Consider the following 26,182-nt stretch of genomic DNA (forward strand, 5'->3'; position numbering starts at 1 on the left):
GGTGAAGGTGAAAGAGCTGCGAAACTGTTTGGTTCAGTAAAAGCATTAATTATTAAAGATGGCAACTTAACGAATGAAAAAAGAATAATTATTAAAGTTAATATGACCAGTTAGCTGAATTAGAGCATATAAACAAGCAACACCTAATGTAACTTGGGAAAATGTAACTTGCTTCAGATAAGAGCTGTAATCAGGATTTATACTGAAATAAAAATTTCTACCTGGCTTCATCTAAACCCCATATGGCCTCACTGTATATCATGAATCAGAAGAGTTCTTTCTTCTCTTCTTATACTCTCACTTCAGATTACAGTGTCGTCTGCAAACATTATAGGCTACAGAGACTCCTGCCTGACCTCATCTGTCATCCTGTTCATTACCACTGGGACTTCCTACATTTCTGATGTAATCCCATCCCCATCCCCTAGCTTCAACAACTCTTTCCTATAACTTCGTGTTATAGCTCATCAACCTTATCCGTCTACGGCTACAGCTCTGCACATCACCCTTTAACTTGAAACTCAGTATTAGTAAACTTTTTTCCCACTCCTCGGGCATCCTCACACTTTCCAGGATTGTGTTTTCTGGTTAAAAAGCCCACTCCCTTCTTTTCTATATATCGCCATACTTCCAAACACCTGTACTTTTATGTAGAATTATAGTTAAAGATTATTTTTTGTAATTAATTAATTACTGTTTATTACGGAATCTATTTGTTGTATTCCTGCTCTTTTGATTTTGCTGCTGTCATCATGCGAATTTCCCAACTGTGGGACTAATAGAAGGTCTTTTATGTTATCTTAGACATCCTGGTCTCATTAAACATATATGTAATGACTTCTAATGCGAGATGAAGACATTTCCTGTACTTTGATTTATTTATTTATTTATTTTTTAGTTTTGTAAGTAAACCATACTGTTTGCTTCATTTTTACATTTTTTTTTTAATTCAAGTAGCTAATGAATATAATAGTTTCAGAGGTGATGGCTTAGATTTATATAGACGATCTTTAAAAAAAAATCTTAGACTACAACTCCCAGAATTCCCACTCAACGGCGAGCAAAGTGTTCAAACGCGCGAGTAGCGGCAGGAGAAGCAACGGCAGCACATTCTGTACACGTTGGTACCTCACTGAGTGTATCGCTCGTCTCACTGTACTGCAGGTGCTTTGCATAAGGGAGTTGCTTTCGCCTCAACAGTGTGTTAGACGCTACTTGAAGTCATGGCTGACCAGGTGGCCGCCATGTGTGATCAGCTTGTGAAAGCTGTGAATGTGATTATGGACGCAGAAACAAGTCAAATTTACCGACTGGAGGCCCTAAAGGTAGCTTCGTTAACGCTTGCTAGCTAGCCGCTAAGTTTGCTGAGCTTGTCATTCATTTGTGAAAGGAGAATAATGTACTGGCTTAGCTAGATAAATTGGGCTATTATACGTAGTTTCCTAGTAACAGCGCTGTTTATACGGTTCATGTATGTTGGTTTAACCTGCAATGATGATAGCCATATGCTTTACGAGCTAGCCGGCATGCCACAATTATCACCTCAACACCAGAGCCACTGTGGACTCATATTCATGCCATTAACCACATGGTGAAAAGACAGAGCTCGATTTAATGAGGCTAGTTAACCAATTCCGAGTAATTCTGCCCCCAAGAATAACTCTAACCCTAGCTGCTAGATTAGCATTCTGCTATCCAAGTATTTATATGAATGTTTGTGAATTAGCTGTTGCTATCTGACATATTACACGTGTATGGTAGTGGTGGGTTCACAAAACTGTTCATTTAAAGTCTTATAACATTTCCTAATCTTTAAAATTACGCGGTTTCTTTTTTCTTCTCTTCAGTTTTGTGAAGAGTTTAAAGAGACGAGCTCCTTGTGTGTCCCATGTGGCTTACAATTAGCTGACAAAGCCCAGCCAGCAGTAGTGAGACACTTTGGTTTGCAAATCCTGGAGCATATCATCAAGTAAGTTGAAGGTGACTAAGGTAAATGTAATAGGGAAAAAGCATGATAAGGGATCCATGTTTGACAGAAAGCTAATGTCTCCCTGCAGATTCAGATGGAACGACATGCAGCAACAGGAGAAAGTCCACCTGAAGGAGTGCGCCATGCAGCTGTTATCAAATGTAAGTGTGATTTGTGAAAGACGCTTCACTTCACAGTTCACAGTTGTACTGCTCTGATGCCTTCTATTGTCTCTTTTCAGGGTACTCATTCGATCTTGGACGAGGAGAGCCACATCAAAGATGCCCTGTCACGAATAGTTGTGGAAATGATAAAAAGAGAATGGCCTCAGCATTGGCCAGATATGCTGAAAGAGATGGAGACTCTCACTAGCCAAGGAGTAAGTAACCTGTGTGGTGCAGGAAGCTCAATTTTTCCTCATCTCACTTGTTTCCTCAGCCAACATGGATTCAATATGAGAATGGAATAACTTGCATGCAAATAAGGGCCAGTTGTGGATTACTCATTCATTTCCCCATTGCCTCATCATGTAAACTTGGGCACTGGGATAACGTCACCTTCCAAATACGAACCTAACAACCCTCTTTCCGCTTCCTTGTTTTATCACTAAACTGTAGACCTTTTCAGACATTCAGATCAAGCTTGGTTTTACTTTTATCATTAATACATACCCACTCTGAAGGGATGAACAAAGTACTTGTGCAATATTACAATAATATCTAAGTGTGATAGTATATTAAAGGATATACAATTCTTAAGAAAAGTTTTTTTTAGTTGGTTGCTGTATATTTAGAAAATCAGTTACATCCTATGTGTAGCTATGGGAATGTGGTAGACTGATTAAGCAGTTGCTTTAATGCAGTGTTGTGTGTCAGCGCACCTAAATGAAGTGGAGTACACACTGTCATTTCAATTCAATTCAATCTTTATTGGCAGACTTCATGTCTATAAAAACAAGACAAAAAACACACACATAACACCCCCCCCCCCCCCCCCAACACAAGGTATAAACCATTAAATATATATATGTATATAAATAAGTATCTAAAGCATTTGTAAAAATATAAAACCATAATATACATAAAACACAATTACTTAAAATAAATCAATAAATACACAAACACTTTAACCAGTGCTTTCTCAGACTGGATGAGTAACGGGAACCACTCACTGTTGGATCTGTAAGTGCTACAATTATACTGTTATTCGAACCATCCAGTCGTTCTCTAAAATTGAACATTAGCTTTCTTAAAAGTGCTTTAAAAGTCCAAACACCCACAGCTACAAACATCTGGCTGGCACTACCACTTCTAGGTATCCTGCAAAGGATTCTCATCGCATCATTATATGCAACATGCAGCTTCTGCATGCTACATTGTTTGTAGGATGACCACAAGGGGGCAGTATATAGCGGTGTGCAATACGCTTTAAACAAAGCCACTTTAACTGGAAGTGAACAAAAGCTGAATTTGTGTGCAATAGTATTTGCCTGCACATAGAGCTTACATCGCTGTCTGTATATGTCATCATCATCATTCATTTGCCCAGTAATAAAGTGACTGAGGTATTTCACCTTTTTATGAACTTCAAGAGTTTTTTGTGCCAGTTTAAACAAAGGGAAATTTAGCTGTTTATCCTGCTTGGTTCTACATATCAAAACAGCACTTTTAGCAGCATTGTACTCAATGTCATATTGCACACCATATTCAGTACAGACATTAAGAAGATCCTGTAACCCATCACTGCTTGGACTAAAAACAACCAGGTCATCTGCATACATAAGATGATTTATCAATGTTTTACCTAATATACACCCAGTGTTACAGGCTCTCAGTTGTATGGACAAATCATCAACATACAAATTAAATAAAATTGGAGACAAAATCCCACCCTGTCTAACACCATTGCTGACACCAAAGGGGGCAGAAATACTGCTTCCCCATTTAACCTGCATGTTCTGATGAGCGTACCAGTAAGAGAGAATCCTCACGATGTACTGAGGAACTCCCCGTCTCTTCATTTTATCAAAAAGTTTTCTGTGGTTCACTCGATCAAAAGCCTTAGAGGCATCAATGAAACACATGAGGACAGATGAATTTTTAGCCCTGTACAAACTGACTATTTCCTTGAGTGCATATATGCACATGTCAGTGCCGTGCTTTGGTTTGAAGCCAAACTGATTATCCAGAGAAGAGATGAACACACTAACTCTATCAAACAAGATTCTTTCTAACACCTTAGATAAAATAAAGTAAGATAAAATACCATTTTAAAAACATCAACATTCATTTATTTGGATACTGCCTTTTTGGAGCCAGCTCCAAAAACTCATATTTGAACAAGGGGGCAGAGTGCTTATTTATACGCTGAGGTTAAGAAACTTGGTTAGCAAAATGCATTTATAAACCTTACAGCTGCAGTAGAAGGAAACAGATTCCTCATTATTAGTGCTAAGTAACAGATGAATAAAATACTATATGTCACTCAGACTTTGTCTGTAGCACATTGAAGACTGTATATTTTCCAGATATTTTTTTTAAAAAGTATTAAAAGTGCTCCAAAAAGCTTGAGCACATATAAACACCATACGCTGCTTGATAAATGTATACAACTCTTTCATGCTGAAACGGCAAATGGCTTTGAGGCTTCCTGAGATCTGTCAGTCCCCACATTTATGGGGGCGTTCTTTAAAACATAATTTCTTTCAGTGGGGTGAACAACTTAAAATGCTAGAGAGATGTAAGCATTTGTTACCTTGTGCGTGCTTATCCTTTAATGTAATGACAAGCAGTCAAACTTGTACCATGTTTTTCATGGATGCTTAAATGTTATTAGGTCTGACTTGATAAAACTATCATTGCATCTTTTATGGAAAAGTGAGCATTCAGACACATTCTTGATAATCGTGGACTTCAGGAAGACCAGGAAACACTTGACCCCTGTTTCAATCCAGGGGGTCAGTGTTGACATTGTGGAGGACTATAAATACCTTGGAGTACACATTGACAATAAACTGGACTGGGCTAAAAACACCACAGCACTTTACAGGAAGGGCCAGAGTCGTCTCTATTTTTTGAGGCGACTGAGGTCCTTCAGCATCTGCCAGAAAATGCTGAGGATTTTCTATGAGTCTGTTGTGGCCAGTGCGATCCTCTATGCTGTTGCATGCTGGGGGAGCAGGCTGAGGGTCGCAGATGCCAACAGACTTAATAAACTAATCCGTAAGGCCAGCAATGTTGTGGGGATGGAGCTGGACTCCCTCAAGGTGGTGTCGGAGAGGCGGATGCTGTCCAAGATAAAGACAATGTTGGATAACACCTCCCACCCACTCCATGACATGTTGGTCAGTCACAGGAGCTCGTTCAGTGAGAGACTGAGATTACCGAAAAGCACCACTGAACGACACAGGAAATCATTCCTGCCTGTGGCCATCTCCCTGTACAACGCATCCACTTAACACACTGTTTGCTGCTACAGCTACACATGTTTCTTTTCCAACTATTTATTTATAAGTGACTTATGTATGTATGTATGTATATATATATATGTATATATTGTACTATTCTTAGTTAGCGTATTGTCTGTCTTGTCTTAATGTTGGTTTAAAATGGAGCACTGTAACAAAAAAAAAAAATAATAATAATAATTTCCCCCAGGGATCAATAAAGTATTCTGATTCTGATTCTGATTAATCCAAGCTGATTTGTCACGAATCACTTCTTTAAAACTGCTGTTACAGCCATTTAAAGCTAGATAAAAGCAAATCAAGGAAAAAAAACATCCTCTTTGCTTTCACAGGAGGCCCAGACAGAGTTGGTCATGCTGATCCTTTTGAGGCTGGCTGAGGATGTGATCACCTTCCAGACGTTGCCTACCCAGCGACGCAGAGACATACAGCAGACACTCACCCAAAACATGGAAAGCATCTTCACTTTCATGATGGGCATTCTTCAAATTAATGTGGAGGACTATCGTAAACTGGTTAGTGGAGTCCTGACCTCATTTGTGTTGCAAGAAAGTAGAAATTGAAGAGTAAACTGACTTTACAATATTGGTCTTCTTTTTGTTTTCATCTAGAAAGGTTCTCCTGGAAATGAACTGCAGGTAAGAAAGCGTCAGCGTGTGCCTGCTTTAATATTCTAAACTTTGTTAATCGACTTGATTACTTCACTTTGCCCCCTTATAATTTTTCATCCACACAGATGAGAGCTCACTGTCGAGTTGCCGTGGCTACGCTGAATACACTCGCAGGCTACATAGACTGGGTCGCTCTGGTGTACATAACCTCCGGAAACTGTCATCTGCTGGAGATTCTGTGTCTGCTGCTGAGTGAGCCGGAGCTGCAGCTCGAGGCAGCGGAGTGTCTGCTCATTGCTATGAGCCGCAAGGTGAGTCGCTGGGACAGTATTCATGATGGCTTTCAAGAGATTTTGTCTCGCTTTGTCAAGTAGGCACTGCTGTATGCAACCTTCTTTTATGAGATGATAGAATTGCCAGACAAGCTTTTCCAGTTTCTTTTCCCAGCAGCTTTCATCAGTGTGATCCTCTGAATATACTAATAAGTCCTGCAGAATTGTGTTTTTTGCAGTTAAATTGCTTTAACGTTTATATGTATTGTGCTATTATAACCATAATTACATGAGCAATGCACAAGTCTAATCAGGACACGTGAATCATGCAATGACAACAAGGTATGAGTCTGAACAAGTCCATGAGTCCATTTCCTCTAGGTTCCAGGTAGGGTTAATAGAGCTCATATCCCAGTCATCATAACTGACTTGTTTTTTTTCTTTTATTGGACAGAGTCATAAAATTTCTGCCATAATAGAACTTTGAGTAGAATTTCTAATGATCATATTAATAGTGTTATAATTTCAGCAATAACTCAGTCAAAATTAGGAAACGCACAGAAAATGACGAAGGTGCTTTTGTCCTCGCAGCAGATAGAACCGCATGTTGGATTTGGCAGAAATTTCACGCGGGATGTTTGTTTGACACAATCCTCCTCATGGATAAATGGGAATACAATGAGTAAATAAGTGTTGAAGATGGGAAATATTTGTTTAATCTGTCTTTTTAAAAATCCTTATACACTTTGAGAAATTTTACTATTAAAATAACTCTATTTTTGATAATTTAGAGGCTTTCTTTTGGGGATTTAGAGTAGTCTTGCAGATCAGACCAGTAATACTACATTATGGTAAGCTATAGTTTTTTTTACTACCAGTTAATAATCTGTCATTCTGCCACAGGGCAAGCTGGAAGAGAGGAAACCATTCATGCTTCTGTTTGATGATGTGGCCATCCAGTATATTCTTTCTGCAGCCCAGTGAGTACAGCTGCTTCTCTCCACGTCTCTGCAGGCTTCATGCTAGCACTTCTACTGCAATTTAATGGTTTGTGTGTCTGCTTACAGGACAGCAGATGGACTTTCGATATATCAGAAATCCGCAGAATCATCATTAAGTAGCCGTGACTCAGAGCCCTCTATGTGTACCTCTAGAGCAGTGGAGGTGGTGGAGCGGCGTTACATCTTCCTGAAGAGGCTCTGTCAGGTCCTGTGTGCTTTGGGAGGTCAGCTTTGCTCATTAGTGGTAAGTTTGGCCATTTTTAAGCACTTTAGATATTCGTTTTAAGATTGAAGATAGGTAACAGTTTCTCATCTTTTCTCCCCAGGGTTCAGACGTAGAGGTTGAAGTACCTGCAAACCTCAGCAAGTACATGGAAGCCCTTTTAGCCTTCACTACGCATTCCAGTCAGGTGAGATACCTCAGGAAAAAGATTGGACCCTTTTTGAAGTAAAATTTCATTTGAGTGAACAGCGTGTAAAGAAAACGACTTTTCTCTTTATTTCACTGCAGTTTTTAAAGTCCTCAACCATGGCGACATGGGGAGCTTTGTTCAGACATGAGGCTCTTTCAAAGGATGCAGCTGTTGTCAAGATGGCTGTCAAATTTCTTAGAGCCTCTATGACCAACTTAGTTAAGGTGAGGTCGTGGTGACAGCAATATCATTCACAGTGTGACCTAAAGCCAAACAAAGTGTTAATAACTTTCATCTTCCCCTCCTTAGACTGGGTTCCCGTCTAGAGACAATAACCCAAACTGCGAGTACTCCCGTGTGGACTTTGACAGTGATGAGGACTTCAACTCTTTTTTTAATTGTAAGTACCGGGGATTCAAGTTTTGCTTCAGTAGTTCTGACTCTTTTATTTTGTGCATACCTTTATGGTTTTCATTGTTTCTTTTGGTGCTTTGCAGCTTTCCGAGCGCAGCAGGGGGAAGTTTTGAGGAGCACATGCCGCATTGTTCCTCTAGAGGCTTTCCGGATAGGAGCAGAATGGTTACAGTATCAGATTACTAGCCCAATAGATACTGGAGATAACGCCTGTAAGTAGTCTTTGACACAATACCAAAGAGGAAATGATCGCTGTTTTCACACGTGTTTTGGTTTACTGCTTGAAGGGATTTTTATGGCCATATGCCGATAGTTAATTCATCATGTAAAATACGTAATAATATTACAATAATTTAAGCCTGGAGTTAATTGGGAAACTAGAGCAGTCAGTTTGGGGAATAGCAAACTCATATTGCTACTAACATATAAGCTTTACAGTTTCCTTTCGAGTCTTTTAAGGACACTAAGGGAAAATTGGGGAAGGGCTGATATATTATTGGCTGATATTGACCCTGATGCCAACTTTTTTTTGTGCAGCGCATCCTTAGCAAAACCTTAAACACAAGTTTCATTTCCATATTGATGGCTGAATCTGCCGTGAATGGGCGCCTCTCCCTTTGCATCTCTCTAGCTAAGACTGCAGAGGGCCTGTGTTCCCTCTTGTCCCCTTCAGTGGTCCAGTGGGATGCAATGACGGTCTTCATGGAATGCATGGTCTCGCAGATCATTAAAAGTGTGGATGAGGAGGTAAAGGAACAAGTTTTCTGTAACAGAATGGAAATAGCAGTGTAAAAGTAATCGTAGTCAAACTAATAATGAAGGCTTTTGCTCCTTCTGCCTTATAGAAGTTACCCATTGATCAGAGCATGGAGCTCCTGCAAGCCGTGCTGAACTACGAAACCAAAGACCCGCTCATTTTGTCCTGTGTGCTCACCAACGTCTCTGCCCTTTTCCCATTGGCCATACACAGACCACACTTCCTGCCACAGGTCCTCATCAAGGTAAGTTGAGCTGTTACTGGTTCCTGAATAACATTTACTATGTGAATGTAGTTTGTCACAAATCAATCAGAAAGTTCCTCCTGTCACATATTTTTGCTCGGTGGGGATGTTTCTTGTATTCACACCTTCAGCTCATTTGGAGGAGTTTGTTTTAATAATGTGGATTTTGAATGGTTTTGTTTTGTCCTGCAGCTCTTTAAGGCCGTCACATTTGAAATTGATCACGAACCCAAAGTAAGTTTCCTTCACGGAGTCATTTTTACTTCATCTTCATGACAACTGTGGAAAACAAATGTATTCTCCTCCTGATGTCTTCAGGCACCTTGGACTCGAGCTGTGAAGAATGTGAGGAGGCACGCCTGTTCTTCCATCATAAAAATCTGCCGGGATTACCCACAGTATATGCTGGTAATGGACTATTCTATTCCAGTTAGCTTAATAGCTAATGATAATTTGTCTTTCTGACGTACACTTTTCCGTATAGAAGTAAGTCAGTGTCTTTAACGATGCCCTTTTTTCTTTCTACAGCCTTGTTTTGAGATGTTTTACAATCATGTGAAGGAACTGTTTTCGAGCGGAGTCGCGCTCACTCACATGGAGAAATGCGCCCTGATGGAAGCTCTGGTTCTCATCAGTAACCAGTTCAAAGACTATGAGAAGCAGAAGGCGTTTGTAGATGAACTGATGGCCTCAGTGGTTGCAGAGTGGACTTCAAATGAGATTAGGCAGTGAGTTTGAATTCTCTCAGTGTGCCTCAAATTTAACACGATAGCGATAAATGATAGTTTTCTCTTCTTTGTTTTTCAGTGTGTTGTGGAACCCAGACACATTCTTGTCCTTTATTGGAGCAGATAAGGTGGTCACGGAGCAAAAAGAAGATGCAGATACAGCAGCCATTAATAGAGGCAGAGTAAGTGTATATGCGTGAACTCATTTATGTGGAGGGATACTGCCATTGGAGATCACTGTAGGTTTGCTTGTCTCACTTTTGTGTAATGACAAAATGTCGTAAGGGAAACAGACGTTATTTGACCTTTTAAAGGCATTGCACATGGACGTGTGCTCACTGACGAAACTTGTTTTTTGCGTTGTGTAAGTTGTTTATTACGTAAGCAAAGAAAAACTTTCCAGACAGAATGTGCCATGTCACCAATTTTTTTTATTTATTTTTTTTGCACCAGCCACAAAAGCTCATATTTCAAATTCTGACGCAGTTTTTGGCTTGTCGTTGGAGTTTATATTTTATTAATAAACAAAGCTGAAAACCATCTGGGTGTAGGCCCTGAGGTTTTGTAGCAGCTATGTGACTGTAACTAGGTGTAGCAAGGCTTTTAACCTAATCTAACGCAGCATGGTTAAATTTGCTGATTAGAAATAAACACAGAGTGCAGCTGTGGCAAATGGAAAAACTTTTTTTTTTTTTTAGCTATTTGTCAAATAGTTTTGTTTATCATCAAACTAAAAATGCTGGTGATAGATATGACACAAAATTTCAAAGGCAGTCGCGTTATAAGAACGGATAAAAATTGCTTGTAGTTAGTTGTAACAAGGTAACTTGTAACTGTTTAATCCTTTTTTTGTATTTTCTTTTTAATTGAATCCTCCTCTAGTTGAGCTTCTGTTTGTATGCTATATTGGCGGTGGTGAAGCGGGCACACTGGCCTGCAGACCTGGAGGAGGCCAAGGCTGGTGGCTTTGTTGTGGGCTACACTCCTGCTGGAGCTCCCATGTACAGAAACCCCTGCACTGCCCAGTTTCTGATTTTGATGCCCAATTTACTAGCACTAATCAGGTGCGCTTGTACCATGATGTTACAGAAATTTGTAAAAAATGATTAATTATCCTTTTTACCGTACTATGTTGATTATTGACTTTCCTCTCTTGTTATTCCTCACTGCAGGACTCACAACAGTCTTTTCCTGCCTGAGAACATGGCCCGTCTCAGTGAGACCTTCAGCAGAGCTCATGAGATCATGGATAGTGAGAAGAAAGTGGTTCTTGGTAAGATGAGTTTTGTCCACACTTTTTACCAGAAGTCGGCAATCACCTTAAAAAAAGACTGTGGTCAAACTTAAGTGCATCCCGTCTACAGGTCTCTCTCATCATCTTTTGGATATTTACGACTCTCCCGTGTGTAAAACCACGATAGAGCGCATGCAGGGATTTTTCTGCACATTATATGATAACTGGTGAGAACTGTGGCTTTGACAGCTTTAACCCAAATTTTTCTTGCCTTTTTATATACCTTACATGTTGTTAAATTAAGTTTACCTCCAATTTTGCTGTTTTTAATCCATGTAGCTACCAAATCCTGGGAAGTGCAGGTGTGTCCCTGCAGCAGGAGTTCTACAACATCGACAAGTTGGCTGAAGGAATGGCTGGCTCTGCTTTCGTCTCCCTCGACCATGTGCCCGATCACAGACTTCGCCCAATGATTCATATCCTTATTTGCGTTTTTTTTTTTCCATTTGATTTGGTCAGCTTCTTTTCCCCTTCTCCTCCATGCTCCAATTCAGTGATGCACACCGGCCTGCAAGACCTGACATAATTAAAACTGAGCTAAAGCTTTACGTAAACTTTACATTTCCTTGACAAGTGTACGTCTGTTTCTGAGGCAGCTGGTGCTGTCTTGTCCCCAGGAGTACTATGAAAGTCTACTCTGCCCTCTGCTGGGACCATTGTTTGGCTACATGCTGCAGGTCAGGATCTCCACACCCACTGTTCTCTTCTTTTAAACTTTTTAGCCTAAAATGTGCTAAATATCATGGCTGTGTTTCTTATTACTGCTTCAGAGACTCAACATGAGGTGGCAGGTCATCAACCAGCGGACATCTATCAAGTAAGTTTTGGCACAGTGTTTGTGATCAAATGAATTTTCAGTCCATAAGACAAAAATAACACACACATACCCCAAATATAGACCATAAGGAAGACTTTTCTTATCTGGAATGGAAATTTCTCAATTGCAGTTTGAAAAAAAAAAAAAAAAAATCACTGCTTAGTTTTTCCTCATAATTCACCTTTTGTGTGTGTGTGTGTGTGTGTGTGTGTTTTTTTTTTTTTTTTTTTTTTTTTTTTTTTTTTTTCAGTGGTGAGCATGAGGAGGAGGAGGAGTTGGTTTGTCAGGAAACCCAAGTGACCCAGGAGATGTTGGAAGAGCAAGTAGTACGCCTGCTGACGAGGGAGGTGCTGGAACTTCTCAGTAAGTAGTGTCTTTAGTACCGCTTCCCACTCGCATACATGTTCATTCTAATGCACTATTGCCAAGTTGTGAAAGTTGAGCTTTTGGAGCTAATGTTGGTTTCAGAGCACATCAGAAAAGTGCAAATCTCAGCCACAAAGGCAAAGCTGTAATTCTACATTTTGTGGTAGATTTTTCTATCCAGTAGGATTTGTCTTTGGTGAGTGATAAGATTATGTCTGAGTTTATCCAGATTATGAGAAGTATAAAAGCACAATACATACATACATAACAAACAGTTGTACTTTTTATGGCATTATTAAACAAGGAGCCAGTCACAGAAGGGCTGCAGAAAAGATGTGAAACTCTGTGTTAATGACTTCTCCCTGAGCTCTCTGGAGTCAAGTGCTCCAATTAAGAAGCTAAAAGTGGAAGTGTTTGCAGAGAATTGTACCTTCTTATAAACAAAAGTCATACAAAGTCTGATTGGCAGATAATATTTGATTGAGGACGTTGCTGCCAAAGTGGTATTTAAAGTACGAAATTTAAGATCCCCTCCAAGAGTTGAATCTGTTCATCTGGATGTAGAGTTTTCAGTAAAAAGGGAAAGACCATCTCTGAATCAAGGAAAGTTTCTCCCACTGAAAACGCTACGTCCACATGAACAGAATCAGGTTTTGGGGATTTCCTTACCTGGGTGATTGAGCATCTAATCAAGACACTAAACTTAAGAGTGCACACTCTTTTTCAGCTTGCATTGTGAGTGACTGCTTAACATGTATTTTAGTTTGGTTTAGTTTGATCACTCATCAGTGCAGAAATGCTGGTAATTTTGAAGTGTAATTCAAAGAGAGCTTCTTTTTTGAACATGAAGGTTTTTGTGAATTGATAGCAGCTTAGGTAAATAGTTTAAGGATTTTTGCGGTTACTGTGCATTGTGCAATGAATATCCAAGGTTTTGTGTCGATGTAGTGGGTTTGTTTGTTTGTTTGGGGTTTTTTTTAGCTGTCTGATTAGCTTTTAAAGATGGAAGTTCAGTTGTCAAAACATCACAATTGTCTCTTTTTGTTTTAGCTGTGACCTGTATTTCCAGAAAGGTATCTGAACCTGCAGCCAATAAGGAGGAAATGGATGGTAAGAGTTAAACTGGAGAATTTGAATTAACTGGATGATTTTTATTCTGGCGTATCTCTTTATTTTTAATTAAAATTTGTTGTTGTTGTTGTTGAAACATGCTCTTGCAGAGGAAGATATGATGATGGATTCAGTGCAGTCAGCGTCTCCTGCTCAGCCCACAGAGGAGCTGACAGAGCTGGGGAAATGTCTCCTGAAGCACGAGGTCGACCTAAAACGCATCACGTATCATTCAGAGGAAAGCACAGTTGTACATTATTAAAAACGTAATGCTTCTTTTTCATTTCTCAGAACCTCTACATGTCCCTGCTGACCCTGTCCTTTACCTCACTTTCCTGGAAGGATGCCACCAACTGTCATCGCACTGCTTCACTGGTCTGCTGGACTCTGCTGCGGCAGGTAGCACATTTAATCTAACCTAAATACAAGGCAGCAGCTTTTTGATGCTCTCATCACACACGTTGCTTTTATGCACAAGCTGTCTGGCAATATTTAACCCAGATGTCTTTAAATGTGGGACTCAAGTATGCACAACAGGTTCCTGAGGACTGTACTTTATAATGAAATGCTACGTAAGCAAGAATAAGTTGTGCATTTGTTTAGGATTGATTTCAGCATCACAGTGTGTATATATGACCCAAAACATAAGCCTGTGCTTAGTGTATTTAAGGAGATTTTATTAAGTAAGATTTTTTGGGTAACATTGGCGGTTTATAGCACAGAGGACTGAAGTGCTATAGGCTTACACAGGAAACGGTGGTTGGAATCAACAGTACATTTTTTTACATTTTTACCTTTTGAGGTTACGAAAAAATGCCTTGCAAGATTTTAAATAGCAATATTTATGGATGTCATTTAAGGGATTTGTAAAGATGTGATGAATTATCAGCTTAACATCAGTATAGGCCAAATGTTCACGTTCATGTTTTAATCTGGTGTTTTTCTGTCAGTTTTGCATTTGGGTGCTTGAAGATGGTGTGACAAAAGGCTAAAGTACCTTCAAGTTATTCATGTATAATGAAGACTTCTTTGATTCTCTGTAACAAAAGAGGAGAGTACCAACAAAAACAAATGTCAACAAAACAAAATACACAAGACATTGGTACTGGCGTCAGGTAGCATCCGTATGAAAGCAGAATTTAACAAACACAACCCTAAAATCTAACGATCTTTGATCTGGGAGGTGGCTGAATAAGTGTCTTGCATAGCTTTATATTTCTCTTGTCTCCAGGTTGTTGCAGGTAATCTTCTTACTGAAGCTGTTACGTGGTTCTTTACCAGCGTTCTCAGGGGCCTTCAAGTTCATGGGCAGCATGAGGTCTGCAGCTCTACCCTCTCTCAGTTGGCAATGCTCATCTATGAAAACCTGGTGAGGCAAATTTTGAACATATCTGACATATTTACATATTTGCTCTTTTTTTCCCTGCCCTTTAGAGGACTTATTTTACTTTCACTACTAATCAATCTGTTGTCTATATTCTGCTTTGACCTATAAAACGACAGATTATAGTGAAAAAGTCTTGATCAGAATGAAAGATTTTTCAAGATGTAAACTTACAAAAAAACAAACAAGAATTTGCAAAGCTGGAATCGGCGAAGATTTGAGAGTTTTGCATGACAAATAATGTCTGTCTTTGGGATGAAGTAAAATTGACTTGTTTTTGAGACTGGTGTACATTCCCAAAATTTAAGTTTCATATCATCTTGCTTCCTTATATTGTATCCTTTTTAAATGTCTGTGTTCCTGTTAGCGGCCTCGCTATATGGAGCTGAGAGGAGTGATGACCCAGATCCCAAACATCAATTTGGAGGCTCTGGACCAGTATGACCACAGGCTCATGGACCCCAGTGCCCAGAAGTTTGGAGAAAAGAAGAGAAAAGACCAGTTCAGGAAGCTTATTGCAGGAACTGTTGGGGTAATGCTACATTTCCCCACTAGAGAGCAGTGCTTCTCTAGTATATCCGACTGTAGATGGCTCATTAGGAGTAACCATAGACGCTGGCGTTTTAGTGCAAGTCATTACTCAGCAGAGTGATTCTGGCTGTGTTGTAAATCTTCTGTTCGCCGCAGCAGAAAAATGTTCAGCAGCTCAACAGGGCCGGACAGTCTAATGAAATTCTTTCCTGCAGGTCTGGGATAGCTGTGTTTAACCTTTCCTCTACCTGTCCCCTGCCAACAGAAAGCTCTGTGCCAGCAGTTCAGGAAGGAGGTTCATATCCGGAATCTTCCATCGCTCTTTAAAAAGCCGAAGCCAGATAAGGATATAGTGAACAATGAACCTCTGGGCCTGGCAGCTCTCTTCTCTCCCAAGAATGATGCCCTGTAGGAACACAAAGCAAGTCAAGACTTCACGCTGATTGAAGACGGAGTTGTGTGTAGGACCACCGTCTCTCCTAAACATCCTCCAGCTGGGGCAGTGTGGCGCTACCTAACATATCTGTCAACACTGGTGTTGCTTCAGTAGGTTGTCTTTTCTTTTAACCTACATCGTGCAATGCCGCCGTTCATGCTTTATAACTGCTAGTCATTTGTACAGTCAAGTATCACAAAGTAGGGGACTTTTTTTTTTTTTTAAGTTCCTTTTGTGCATAAATGAGATTTGTAGACTCTACAGAATCTGTAGGGATTATTTCAGAATGAAGTTCTTAATTAATATTTAACCATTAATATTTGCACAGCTGAAGAAGCTGTAAAGAGCCACAAGACTAGTTTTATTTAAGACTTTTCTGCATTCTTATTTTACTTTGTGCTTCTTCATTTTTAGTCGCTGTATTTTTCCATTTCCCAACATCAGGACACAAGAGGAACTATTAAGTGTAGCAACTTGCAGTTAATCGTATCCAAGTAAGCAAAGCAAGTAAAGCAGGTCGGCGTGCAGTTAGCCTGTTGGGGTACGATGAGGGATAGAGTGCATTTGTGTTATGGCATGTGGACAGGTGGACTTTTTTTGTTTTTGTTTTTTCTTTACAAAAAAAAATAAAGAATACATTTTGGAGGTTAGTGTTGGCAGATACGTTGGTACCCATGCTGCTGTTGCATCCCGCGTCGAAAAGAAAGACCCGAGGGGGAAAAACTGCTGGTGCACATTTCTCTGTTCACTTTTTGTTTTGTTTTGGGGTTGTTGTTTTTTTCTATTGACTGGACCAGCTTGAATTAATTTTCTGATTCTGAAGGATGTGCTGATGGTACCTCGAGTGTGATGTTCTTTATAATGGGGTAAAGTTCCTCTGTCTATGTATAAACTAAGAGAGGAAAAAGTAATGGATTATATGAATGATTTATTGTAGACGTAAACAGAACAGCGGTCTGTTTTGCAGTTATTTTTTGCCAGTTCTTCATATCGCCACATGTGAAAACAGCCCATGTACTGTTTCGAATTGTTAATTTAATGCAGAGCACATATCATACTACAAATGATACAACCGCAGTCTGTGCCAAAACACTCATTGTAAATTTGTAAGCAGACAGTTGTCTGACAAATCTAATTACACGTAACTTAAGGAGTATTTAACAGTGAACTCAACTAATGTGTAGCTTAATCCAAGTGTTCCTGTTGTGTTCTTGCTGTCTGGTTTTTGTTTTGTTTTTATTTTATTTTATTCAATACTGGTTTTGCCAACCAGGAAGAAAGGTGAACCATCACTACATTCCTTTATTGTCCAAGGGATTGTTTTTCAGGATAATTTGTTGGATGAGTTTTGCTCTTATGGAGCCATCAAAGCAGTTTGTTTTGTTTTTTTGTTTGTTTTTTTTGTGTGTGTGTTTTTTGTTTTTTTTAATTAAACTCTTCACATCCTTTTTCTACATCTTGAATGCTGTTGAACCTAAAGCAAGCTGAAGTACTTCGTTAGTTATCAAAACTGTTTTCCTTTTATCATCAAACTGTTCCCCTGTCTTTGTGCTGATTGTTCACATGTGGTTATTTTTAAAATGTGTTCAACACTAAAATGTAATGTACAAATGAGAAAATAGGCTTTTTAAAAGTGTAGTGTGGTTTATATTTTTGTTTTGAATAAAAAACAAAAACAAAACAGTATCTTTCCCCCCCCCCCCCTCTATTTATAATATATCAATTACAGCACGTTCACATATTTTTCTTTGAATTAATTTCCAGATGCAGCATCTAAAACATTAGAATGACCTTAATGGGGATGTAGTTTTGAAAACTGAATCTAAATCTCGAAAGGGTGAAAAATACTTGAAAGATGGGGAATGTTTTCAGACTCCCATATTCTTTGTGCTTTAAGTTTAAAGATCTTTTTTTTTTTTTTTAAATTAAATCTCCCGTTCAAATCTAGTATCAAAAGCAGTAAACTGAGGTGAACAAATACTGCAAATATTTTAATCATGTGGATATTGACCATAACTTGACCCATTAGACCTTCATTTATGTCTGTTATGCATATTAAACTACAATATACTATTAGCAGTTGCTCTTAACATGTGTAAGATTTTTACACATTTTTACAAGCAGGCTGATAAGCTCAGGTGTAGTCTAATCCTCCAAAACACAAGGAGGAGAGAGAGAGACACTGTAATCACCCAAATCGCATTATATTGCCAAATCTGTACTTTTTAATTCTGCATCAAACTGTTTTGGTCAGGTTAATTGCTTTTATAGTCCTTCAAAACTGCCTAAACATCTTCATTTATCAGTCGCTATATTAATCTTATTGGTGCGTGTATTATGGAGAAATATTCAATTCGGGAGAGATTTCGCGATCACATTTAGACAAATCCACCTGGCCTCAGCAGCTTAAGGAAAGGCAGTTCACGCTCAGACCGGTAGGGGGTGGTAAAGCAGCAATTGCTATCCGGTTGTTCAGTCTGACGTCACTAGCCGTGTCTGGGTCTAAACTCCGCTGCAGGTCCATATATCAAACGATCACTGTGGCATTACTGAGAGTTGAAAAACTGTCTAAAGTCTTTCATCTTTAATAAAATGATCAGCGTTCTGCTCTACCAGGTGTAACAATTGAGTTTAACATCCAGGCATCCATGAAAACGGAAAATATGACATTTAACGGAGTTAGAAGTTAGCAGGGAGTTAGCTCGCTAGCTTCTATCTAAATACAATATAGCATGTCCTGACTGCGGGGTTTTGGAAACAAATTAAAACGTACAGCTCTGCTATCACTTCCAGCATAAATGAAGACAGAAAACTAAACAGCAGTGACGCTTGTAGGGTTACTGAAGTTGGGCTAGCTGGTATATAATGATGTGCTACGTGACCGCTAGCGACACAGCTATGTTAGCATAATATAAACAAGCTAACTTTTTTTCCACTGATAAAAGTTAACGTGAGTGTTCTCGGTGGTCAGAAACAAATGTAATCGCATGGCAGGATGCTGTAAAAGGACCAAACTTCAGCCAGGAGAACAACTGAGATAATCCATCCACAATACGAGGTTAGTCATTCATATACTGTTGCATGGGCTGGGCTGTAGTTACATCCTAAGGTTTTAAAAACTGAGCTTAAATAAATGATTAGTGGTAATAAAAGCCGAGGGAGGTCAACAGGGTTCACTGACTGTTTTAGGAGCTTTTTGAGATCAAATAGAAGAAAATACATAACATTAAACATGTTAACAGCACAAAAGCCATATTAAACGCAGACTACTTTAGACCCGGAAGTAGGATTCGTCGCGTCATCACTGAACAACCTCAGCTGCCGTAAAAAATAAAAATAAAAAAAAAGGAGGAAAGAAGAAGAGCAGTAAAGAATCGATGGCAGCCGCCCCATTGCGTTTTGTGGTTTCTACCGTTTTGATGAGGTTTGTTGGGAATGAACAAATAAGCGTACTTGGGCTTAATATGTCAGGAGAAGCACAAAGGCCTGCTTTGTGCCACCAAGAGTTTAATGTCGCACAAACATATATATTAAAAAACAACTTCTCAAACTTGTCACGAGACCGTCGTTAAACAGTTTTGAAAAAGTTTGTTTACATTTATTTCATTAATTCACATACTTCCACTCCTTTAAATTTCATAGCGAATTTTTAAAACACTTCCTTTTCTTTCACAGCTTTACAGAATAGCATTTTGCATACAATAAAATGTCTACATAAAACGGTTTAGTCAGAGTTACCTCTAACTAAACCAGCTAGCTAACCCGTCACCATTAGTGACGCGCTGACATGTAAGCTGGTGGTGCTAAAATATGATCATGTACTCTTAAAAGAGCTGCTTCCGCTGCTGCGTGACTATTTTTAACTACTTTTAAAGTCTTATGGCAAAATTTGACAATGAGAGGTAGGATATCTGCTCTATTAAAAAAAAGTTTCCTTGTAAAACTCCACAGCAGAAACTTATTTTAAGGTCAGCACACATTTGGCAACAGTTCCGTTTTTCTTTAGTACTTTTTATGTCCATCTTTATTCTTGATGACAGATTTCTTCTTGTTCAGTTGCTCTTTGCTTAAGAGGTTGTGTTGCTCTGTTTTCCTCTCCATAGGCATTCTGCTGGATTCATGCAGAGCACACACTTGCCAGGTCAAAGTTCTCACTTTTCTTCTCATGAATTTAACCGTCCGCTTTGGACCGTTAGGGTGCTTGAATATGCGTCATCTGCTTGTTTTCTGTAGACCAAAAGAAGCGTGTGAGGTTTATCGATTCATGGCACCATCTAAACGGCATTTCCCCAACACCTTTTGCATTCATGCAACCCAGGATCATCACACTGCCACCTCTGTGCTTTGTTGTCAGGATTATGCATTCACTGTGGTGGTGCTGGCCAGGTTAAATCCAATCATGCTCGACTGTTATTGGCAGCTTAAACAGAATGCATTTATTGAGAGAGTTTTGAATTGTTTAACATTGAAGGCATGTATTTTATTTGTGCATATAACATATGCACATTTTTTTATTTAATACCAGCAACACATTTAAATGTCAACACTGTGATAACCACCAGTGCTGTATCACCCCTTCTGCTCTTTTAACTGCTTAAAGTTTGATTCTTTTTGGCTAATTCAATGGGTCACTGGGAATCAGCCTCCATCCTTGAAAAACACATAATGTAGATGGCGGCATATGTTGCTGTAAAAGCTCTGTACATCGTTAGCAATAATGGTGCCTTCACAGATGTGCAAGTTAAATGTCCCATGTTCACTAAAGCCTCTCCATACCCAAGGCTGTTGACAAGCCAGATGGTCCCTCTCCTTTAGTCTCAAGGATGTTTTGTCCATGATTTTTAAAAACAAAAAACTTTGGATAAACCACATGAAAGAGCTCCTCTTTGTGTCTGTCCATCTTAAATGAGCTCTATTTCATGTTTATATTATGTTTGTATTATGTTTTCTGTCATCAGATGATGATGAAGCTTTTAACTTGCATTTGTTGTAGGGACAAAGTGCAATCAATGAGAAGGTAAATGCAGTTTTTCAAAAGTGTTCTTGCACCCATGCAGCGATTTCCACTACAGAATTATATCTGTTTTCTGATGCAGGACCTTCTGAGTACCCCGAGATCACAGCTATGTGATACTGGTTTTAGGCCTTGTCCTTATACATAGAGTTCTCTCTACAGTCTGTGAGTTATTTAATTTTTTTAATGGTTTAACATGGCGTGTATCAGGGGAATGTACACATTTATTTATCTTGTCTTTTTCATGTGTTTCCTTAATCACATGCCAAATAACGAAGCAAGGAAACATGAAAAAAAGCCACACTTTTAAAATGCTAATGTGCCTCTTCAGATGATTGCCATTTATGTTTATAACTGTCACTCATGTCATGCTGCTATGTCATAGTATGCATTGATTGGTGATTTTATTAAGTACAGCACACTAGTACTGCATTGCCTTAAGAGCTGTCTTAATTCTTTGCATAGATTCAACGAGGTGCTGGAAAATTTGCTCTGAGGTTTTCATCCATATTGGCACGATAGCATCACTCAGTCGCTGCAGATGTGCTGTCTGTAAATCCATGATGTGGATTGAGCTCTGGTGACTGTGGACATGATTTGAGTACAGTGAACTCATTCCCATGTTCAAAAAAGAAAATAGTTTGAGATTATTTAAGCATTGTGAAATGCTGCAAGTAGCTATCAGAAGATGGGTAACGCTGTGGTCATGGGACGGACATGGTTCGCATCTCTTTCAGATTTCAGACTGTTGTGTGTTCAGAGATGCTCGTTATAACCATGGTATGCGTACCTTGGTTATAACGAGTGGTTATTTGAGTTACTGTGTCCTAATTATAAGCTTGAAGCAGTCGGGCCATTCTCCTGACCTCTGGCATCAACAAGGTATTTTCACACAGAGAGCTGCTGCTCCCTGAATATTTTCTTTTTTTTTTCTTTTTTAGACTATTTGCTATAAACCCTAGGAGTGATTGTGTGGGGAAAATCCCAGCAGATCAGCAGTTTCTGAAACACTCAGACCCATCTGGCACCAACAACCATCTTAAGTAAAGAATCACTCAAATCACTTTTCTGATAGTCCGTTTAATTTCAACAGGTCATCTTGATCATGGCGTTTACATGTCTAAATGCACTGAGTTGTTAGATAGATATTTGCCTTAACAAGCAATTGAACCTAACAAAGTGAACAGTGCGTGTACGAATAAATAAAATGTGAGTAAGTGCACTATTTACTTGCCTGTGAGATGCTATCTGAGAACCATAGATGTGGGAATTCTTTGCAAGTTTAAATTGAGTTATAAATTTAATTTTTAAAAATTTCTGAGTACTCTTTCATGGGACGGTAAACCCCTCCACATGTTTACTTCTGAAAATCGTCAGCCTCTCTGGCATGTTAATTTTTCACCCAGTCGTGTTACTGTTTAACCTGATTAGCTGTGATATGTTCCAGCCAGTGGTTATTTTTAAACATTACACAACCTTGTTCTATCTAAACAAATATGTTGCCGGCATCAAATACATTTTTTTTATTCCCTTTTTTTTGCTCTCACCTTCAAATGTTATCTTTTATGCTATTTACAATTAGAGTATTTAAATGCTCTGAAAATAACTGCTTCATTTACATTTTACACAACATCCTAACTTTATATGTTTGCTTTTGATTCAGGATGATTTCTTTCTGGAGACTAATTGCTGAAGTATTTTCAAGTTTTAAAAGCTTTTTAAAGTTCAGCTGCAAAACATTTTCTCCTTCAAAAGGAGGAGAAGAGATTCATTAAATGATAGATTGGGTTTTGAGTGAACCTTAATACAATATATGTAGAGCTGACAGGAATAAGAGGTTGGTTGTTCAAGAGGAAAATCACTCTGCAGTCATTTTGTTAAGCAATTCGTCATTTAAATCATTTATTTAACAAGAAAAGATGCCACTTTTCTGGTTTTCTTTATCTGGTTTCATGTTTTTGGTTGTCGGGATTTTCCACGTTCTGTTCCCTTTACTATTTTACCATCTTCGGATATTTTATCAAGAAAAAACCTTTATTGATTAACAGGGAGATAATCGGCAGATAAACTGGAAATAGGAACACTGGTTAGTTGCAGTACTAATTCAGTTATTTATCCTTTTCATATTGGCCTTGAAAAGATCATTTGCTTCTGTGAAATAAACTCAGCACCCACCTTCAGTATGCTGTTTTCCCACCCACACTACACACTGTCTCAACATTTTGGATTACCGCAGCCTTGTGGGAAGTTCACAGTGAAACAAAGGAATATTTTTTTTACATTTTGGTATTAATTTGGTAATATCTTTAAATGCAACTCACAAACGCTGTAGTTTATGTCCATTTATGCCCCCCTCCCAATGTCTTCTACAGCACCACACTACTCTCTGGGCAAAGATCCTCTCATGAATGTGACTCTGCAACTATGAGTCGACATTTCTCAATATTTGTCTGCAGTTAACTCAAAAACTATGTCACATTACATGATAAGATTTATAAAACCCCTAGAATGTCCATTCATATTACAAATAAACACATCTTACAATTTAGCTGATATTGTTCTCATCTTAATTTGGTGACTTACTGCAAGCCTAATTATGTGAGAGTTCATGTTTACATTGCGTGTGTGTGTCTGTATGTGTGTGTGTGTGATAAGGCTGGGAAACTAAGGAAAATAATTTATTGTGTGTTTTTGTCACAGTTGGCAGTAGATTCAGGCTGAATTGTGTAGAAATAGATTCGGTTTTAAAACACACCTTTGCAAAAGGATACAAAATTATGTTTAAAATTGTCCTGTTACCAAAAAAAGCATATTTTACTACCCATATTTTGATCCTTTGGATCCATCTACCTTCACAAACCCTTACAGGGTCTGCGGCATAGAAGCGTTTCCATAGCATGAACATGCTGCTGCCAGGCTTCGGGTTGGGCAAGGTGTGCTTTGCGTTATTTTGCAGTGTTTCCATCCGATATTGTATTTAACATGGTAACCCTGCAACCCCTTTAAAGTTGCTTGTACCCTTTCTCACACAGACTTCAAAGTTTTGAGGATGGATTTACAGCAATGCTCTTTGATATCCCCATTTCAAGGAATTTTCTGTGCCTGGGTGAGGCTGCGTTTTAATAACCTTGTTGTGTAAATGATTTAGTACAGTCACGTCAGATATGCGACCCAGAGGCTAGAAACTGGTTAAGTTTGGCCCACTGCATAGCTTTGTAAATTGTAAAAACTTCGTGCAGTCATTACCTACTTCAATTTTTCAATAAAAAACACTTTTATTCATTTTGTATTGCCAGTTTTACTACATAGAAGTTTACCTATATGGAAAGTATTAGTAAAGACATAAAATAATGTTCTTGTTTAGGTATAAAAGCTCCAAATGTCAATATTTTGTGGCTTATGCAATAACATAAACTGAGAGGAGTGGGATAAAGGGTGTCTTACATTTGGGGGTTGGTTTTATTGATTTTTCTTTTCTTTTTAAAACTTTATTTTTTTAAATGTATTAATTTATTAATTTATTTTTACATTTTTAGTATTTACTTGTTCAAACAAATAGGAAAAAACATTGGAATACTGTTTTTTTAATGCAATATTTTACTGGTTGGTCTCACTTGCAATCACACTGGGCTGTATGTGGCCTAAGAGGAGTTTGACAATTTGTGTTTAGTAGTTTTTGAAACCAGTAACTGACCCTGCAGTCTTTAAACTAAAATTGCTTACCACACCAGTAAAATGTTGCACAAGAGACTATCATTCAGCTTGGTTATGTATATATCCTTGATCTACCTAGGTAAATGTTATTAGAGAGACCTGGCAAAGAGGGCAAGAGAAATATATAACAATATAACAAAGATAAAAATGGCAAACACTAATATCTTTAAACATACACAATAACAGATCATTACAAGAGCAACTTGGTCCTTTAAAATTGATTTTAACTCCCTCAGTTCTGATTGTTTCAGCTCCTTTTGTAGATTATTCCAGGATAAAGTGACATAGGTGCACTGGGTGTATAACTAGCCCAAGCAGTGATGTCCATGATTTCCAAGCTAATAATAAAACATAAAGAACAATGGTACTGGTCATAAAGAACACCTCACCATCACAAAAAAAGTTGCAGAAATCAGGTGTTTCCACACGAGGAGCAAGAAATAAGATTTATTCCTAAAAGAAACTTGATTATATTTCAGCTTGGTCACAAGCTTTTCAGCTTGGGTTTAAAAGACATTTTTTGATCTGTAATGATGCCTAAATACTTGCCTAAATTGTGACCGTTTCAATTTTACCCCCTTGAGTGGTTTTGATTTTAGGCAAATTTGTTAACTCTTTGCTATTTGAGAACATCACCACATTGGATTTGCCTTCATTTAACAAGCATCAGAAATTTGAGGGCTTATATGACTCAAGGAGTCATATAAGCATAAAAGAAAATGCAACATTTTTCACTAATGTTAGTTGCATAGAGAAAGAGAGGAGTGGTGCTAATATAGAGCCCTCGGGAACTTCACTGGATACTGGGAGAAAAGAAGAAGAAAACGCAGTAAAGGGGCCGTACTATGTTCTAGCTGACAAGTAATGTAAAAGCCAACTTAAGCATTTGCAGACAAGCCAATGTTGGGTTGTCCATTTAGGTGTCATGATCAATTGTGTCAAAACAGATCACGAAAAAGAACAGCACAATGTTTTGTGCAGTCCATTGCACCATTATACATTCACCACATTAACAACAGCTGTTATTTTGCTGTGCTGCTTTCTAAAACTTGACTAATGTTGGAAAACAGTTAGTTGTTCATTGATAAGTCTTTGGAAAACCTTTGCTAAAACACCGTTGCTAAAATTGGCCTGTAACTGATTGGTAATTTCCTTCTAATAAAAGGAAAACATAGGCAGATTTCCATATGACAGAGATCTCATTGTTTGAAAGGAGAATGTTAAAAATAGAAGTCAGTAGTTCTAATATAAAATCTCTTGTCAGCTTGTGAAAATAAGGATCAAGTTGATCCAGACCTGCAGATTCAAGGGGAGAGATCTGAGGAGAAACACCTGTGAAAGATTTTAGGCTTACCCACATGATCAAAACACAAAATGAGTGAATAACTTTAAGAAGAATGGGGTTTTATCCCTTTTATTGGCGTTTCTGTTATTTTTTTCCCCCCTTGTCACCCTTCATATATTCAAATAATCACTGATACTTTGTCTTTATAGCAGTGACATTGTTGTTTTAAATAATAAACATGCCATTAGTTCTTAAATTCATTGTATATATATTTTTTTTAGTCTGTAGTAGCTTGTGTTTCTCGGTAGCTCAGCAACGTGGTTGCCGCGCAACACCGAATCTACTGTTCTGAGTGG

General features: G+C 38.5%; 1 protein-coding gene across 1 annotated transcript; it reads left to right on the top strand.

Annotated features, from left to right (window-relative positions):
- Positions 1 to 1,069: 1,069 nt before the first annotated feature.
- Positions 1,070 to 17,501, top strand: xpo5 (exportin 5). The gene is made up of 32 exons (XM_026190423.1): positions 1,070 to 1,325; positions 1,848 to 1,969; positions 2,058 to 2,130; positions 2,211 to 2,348; positions 5,768 to 5,950; positions 6,047 to 6,073; positions 6,172 to 6,357; positions 7,222 to 7,298; positions 7,386 to 7,563; positions 7,646 to 7,729; positions 7,831 to 7,956; positions 8,042 to 8,132; positions 8,230 to 8,358; positions 8,778 to 8,893; positions 8,992 to 9,147; positions 9,340 to 9,381; positions 9,466 to 9,555; positions 9,676 to 9,875; positions 9,955 to 10,057; positions 10,758 to 10,939; positions 11,048 to 11,148; positions 11,240 to 11,336; positions 11,449 to 11,585; positions 11,749 to 11,846; positions 11,940 to 11,986; positions 12,237 to 12,349; positions 13,403 to 13,462; positions 13,573 to 13,667; positions 13,754 to 13,861; positions 14,694 to 14,831; positions 15,214 to 15,378; positions 15,643 to 17,501. The coding sequence occupies exons 1-32, from the start codon at positions 1,224 to 1,226 to the stop codon at positions 15,787 to 15,789; spliced, it is 3,711 nt and encodes a 1,236-aa protein (XP_026046208.1). The 5' UTR covers positions 1,070 to 1,223; the 3' UTR covers positions 15,790 to 17,501.
- Positions 17,502 to 26,182: the final 8,681 nt, after the last annotated feature.

The sequence above is a fragment of the Astatotilapia calliptera genome, chromosome 13, assembly GCF_900246225.1.
Source record: "Astatotilapia calliptera chromosome 13, fAstCal1.2, whole genome shotgun sequence".
NCBI lineage: Eukaryota > Metazoa > Chordata > Actinopteri > Cichliformes > Cichlidae > Astatotilapia > Astatotilapia calliptera.

Excerpts from the sequence above, each read along its gene's own strand:
- xpo5 (XM_026190423.1), top strand. The coding sequence starts at position 1,224 with ATGGCTGACCAGGTGGCCGCCATGTGTGATCAGCTTGTGAAAGCTGTG. Across the intron at positions 2,131-2,210 it reads CCATGCAGCTGTTATCAAAT|GGTACTCATTCGATCTTGGA; the intron begins GTAAGTGTGATT and ends GTCTCTTTTCAG. Across the intron at positions 6,358-7,221 it reads TCATTGCTATGAGCCGCAAG|GGCAAGCTGGAAGAGAGGAA; the intron begins GTGAGTCGCTGG and ends ATTCTGCCACAG.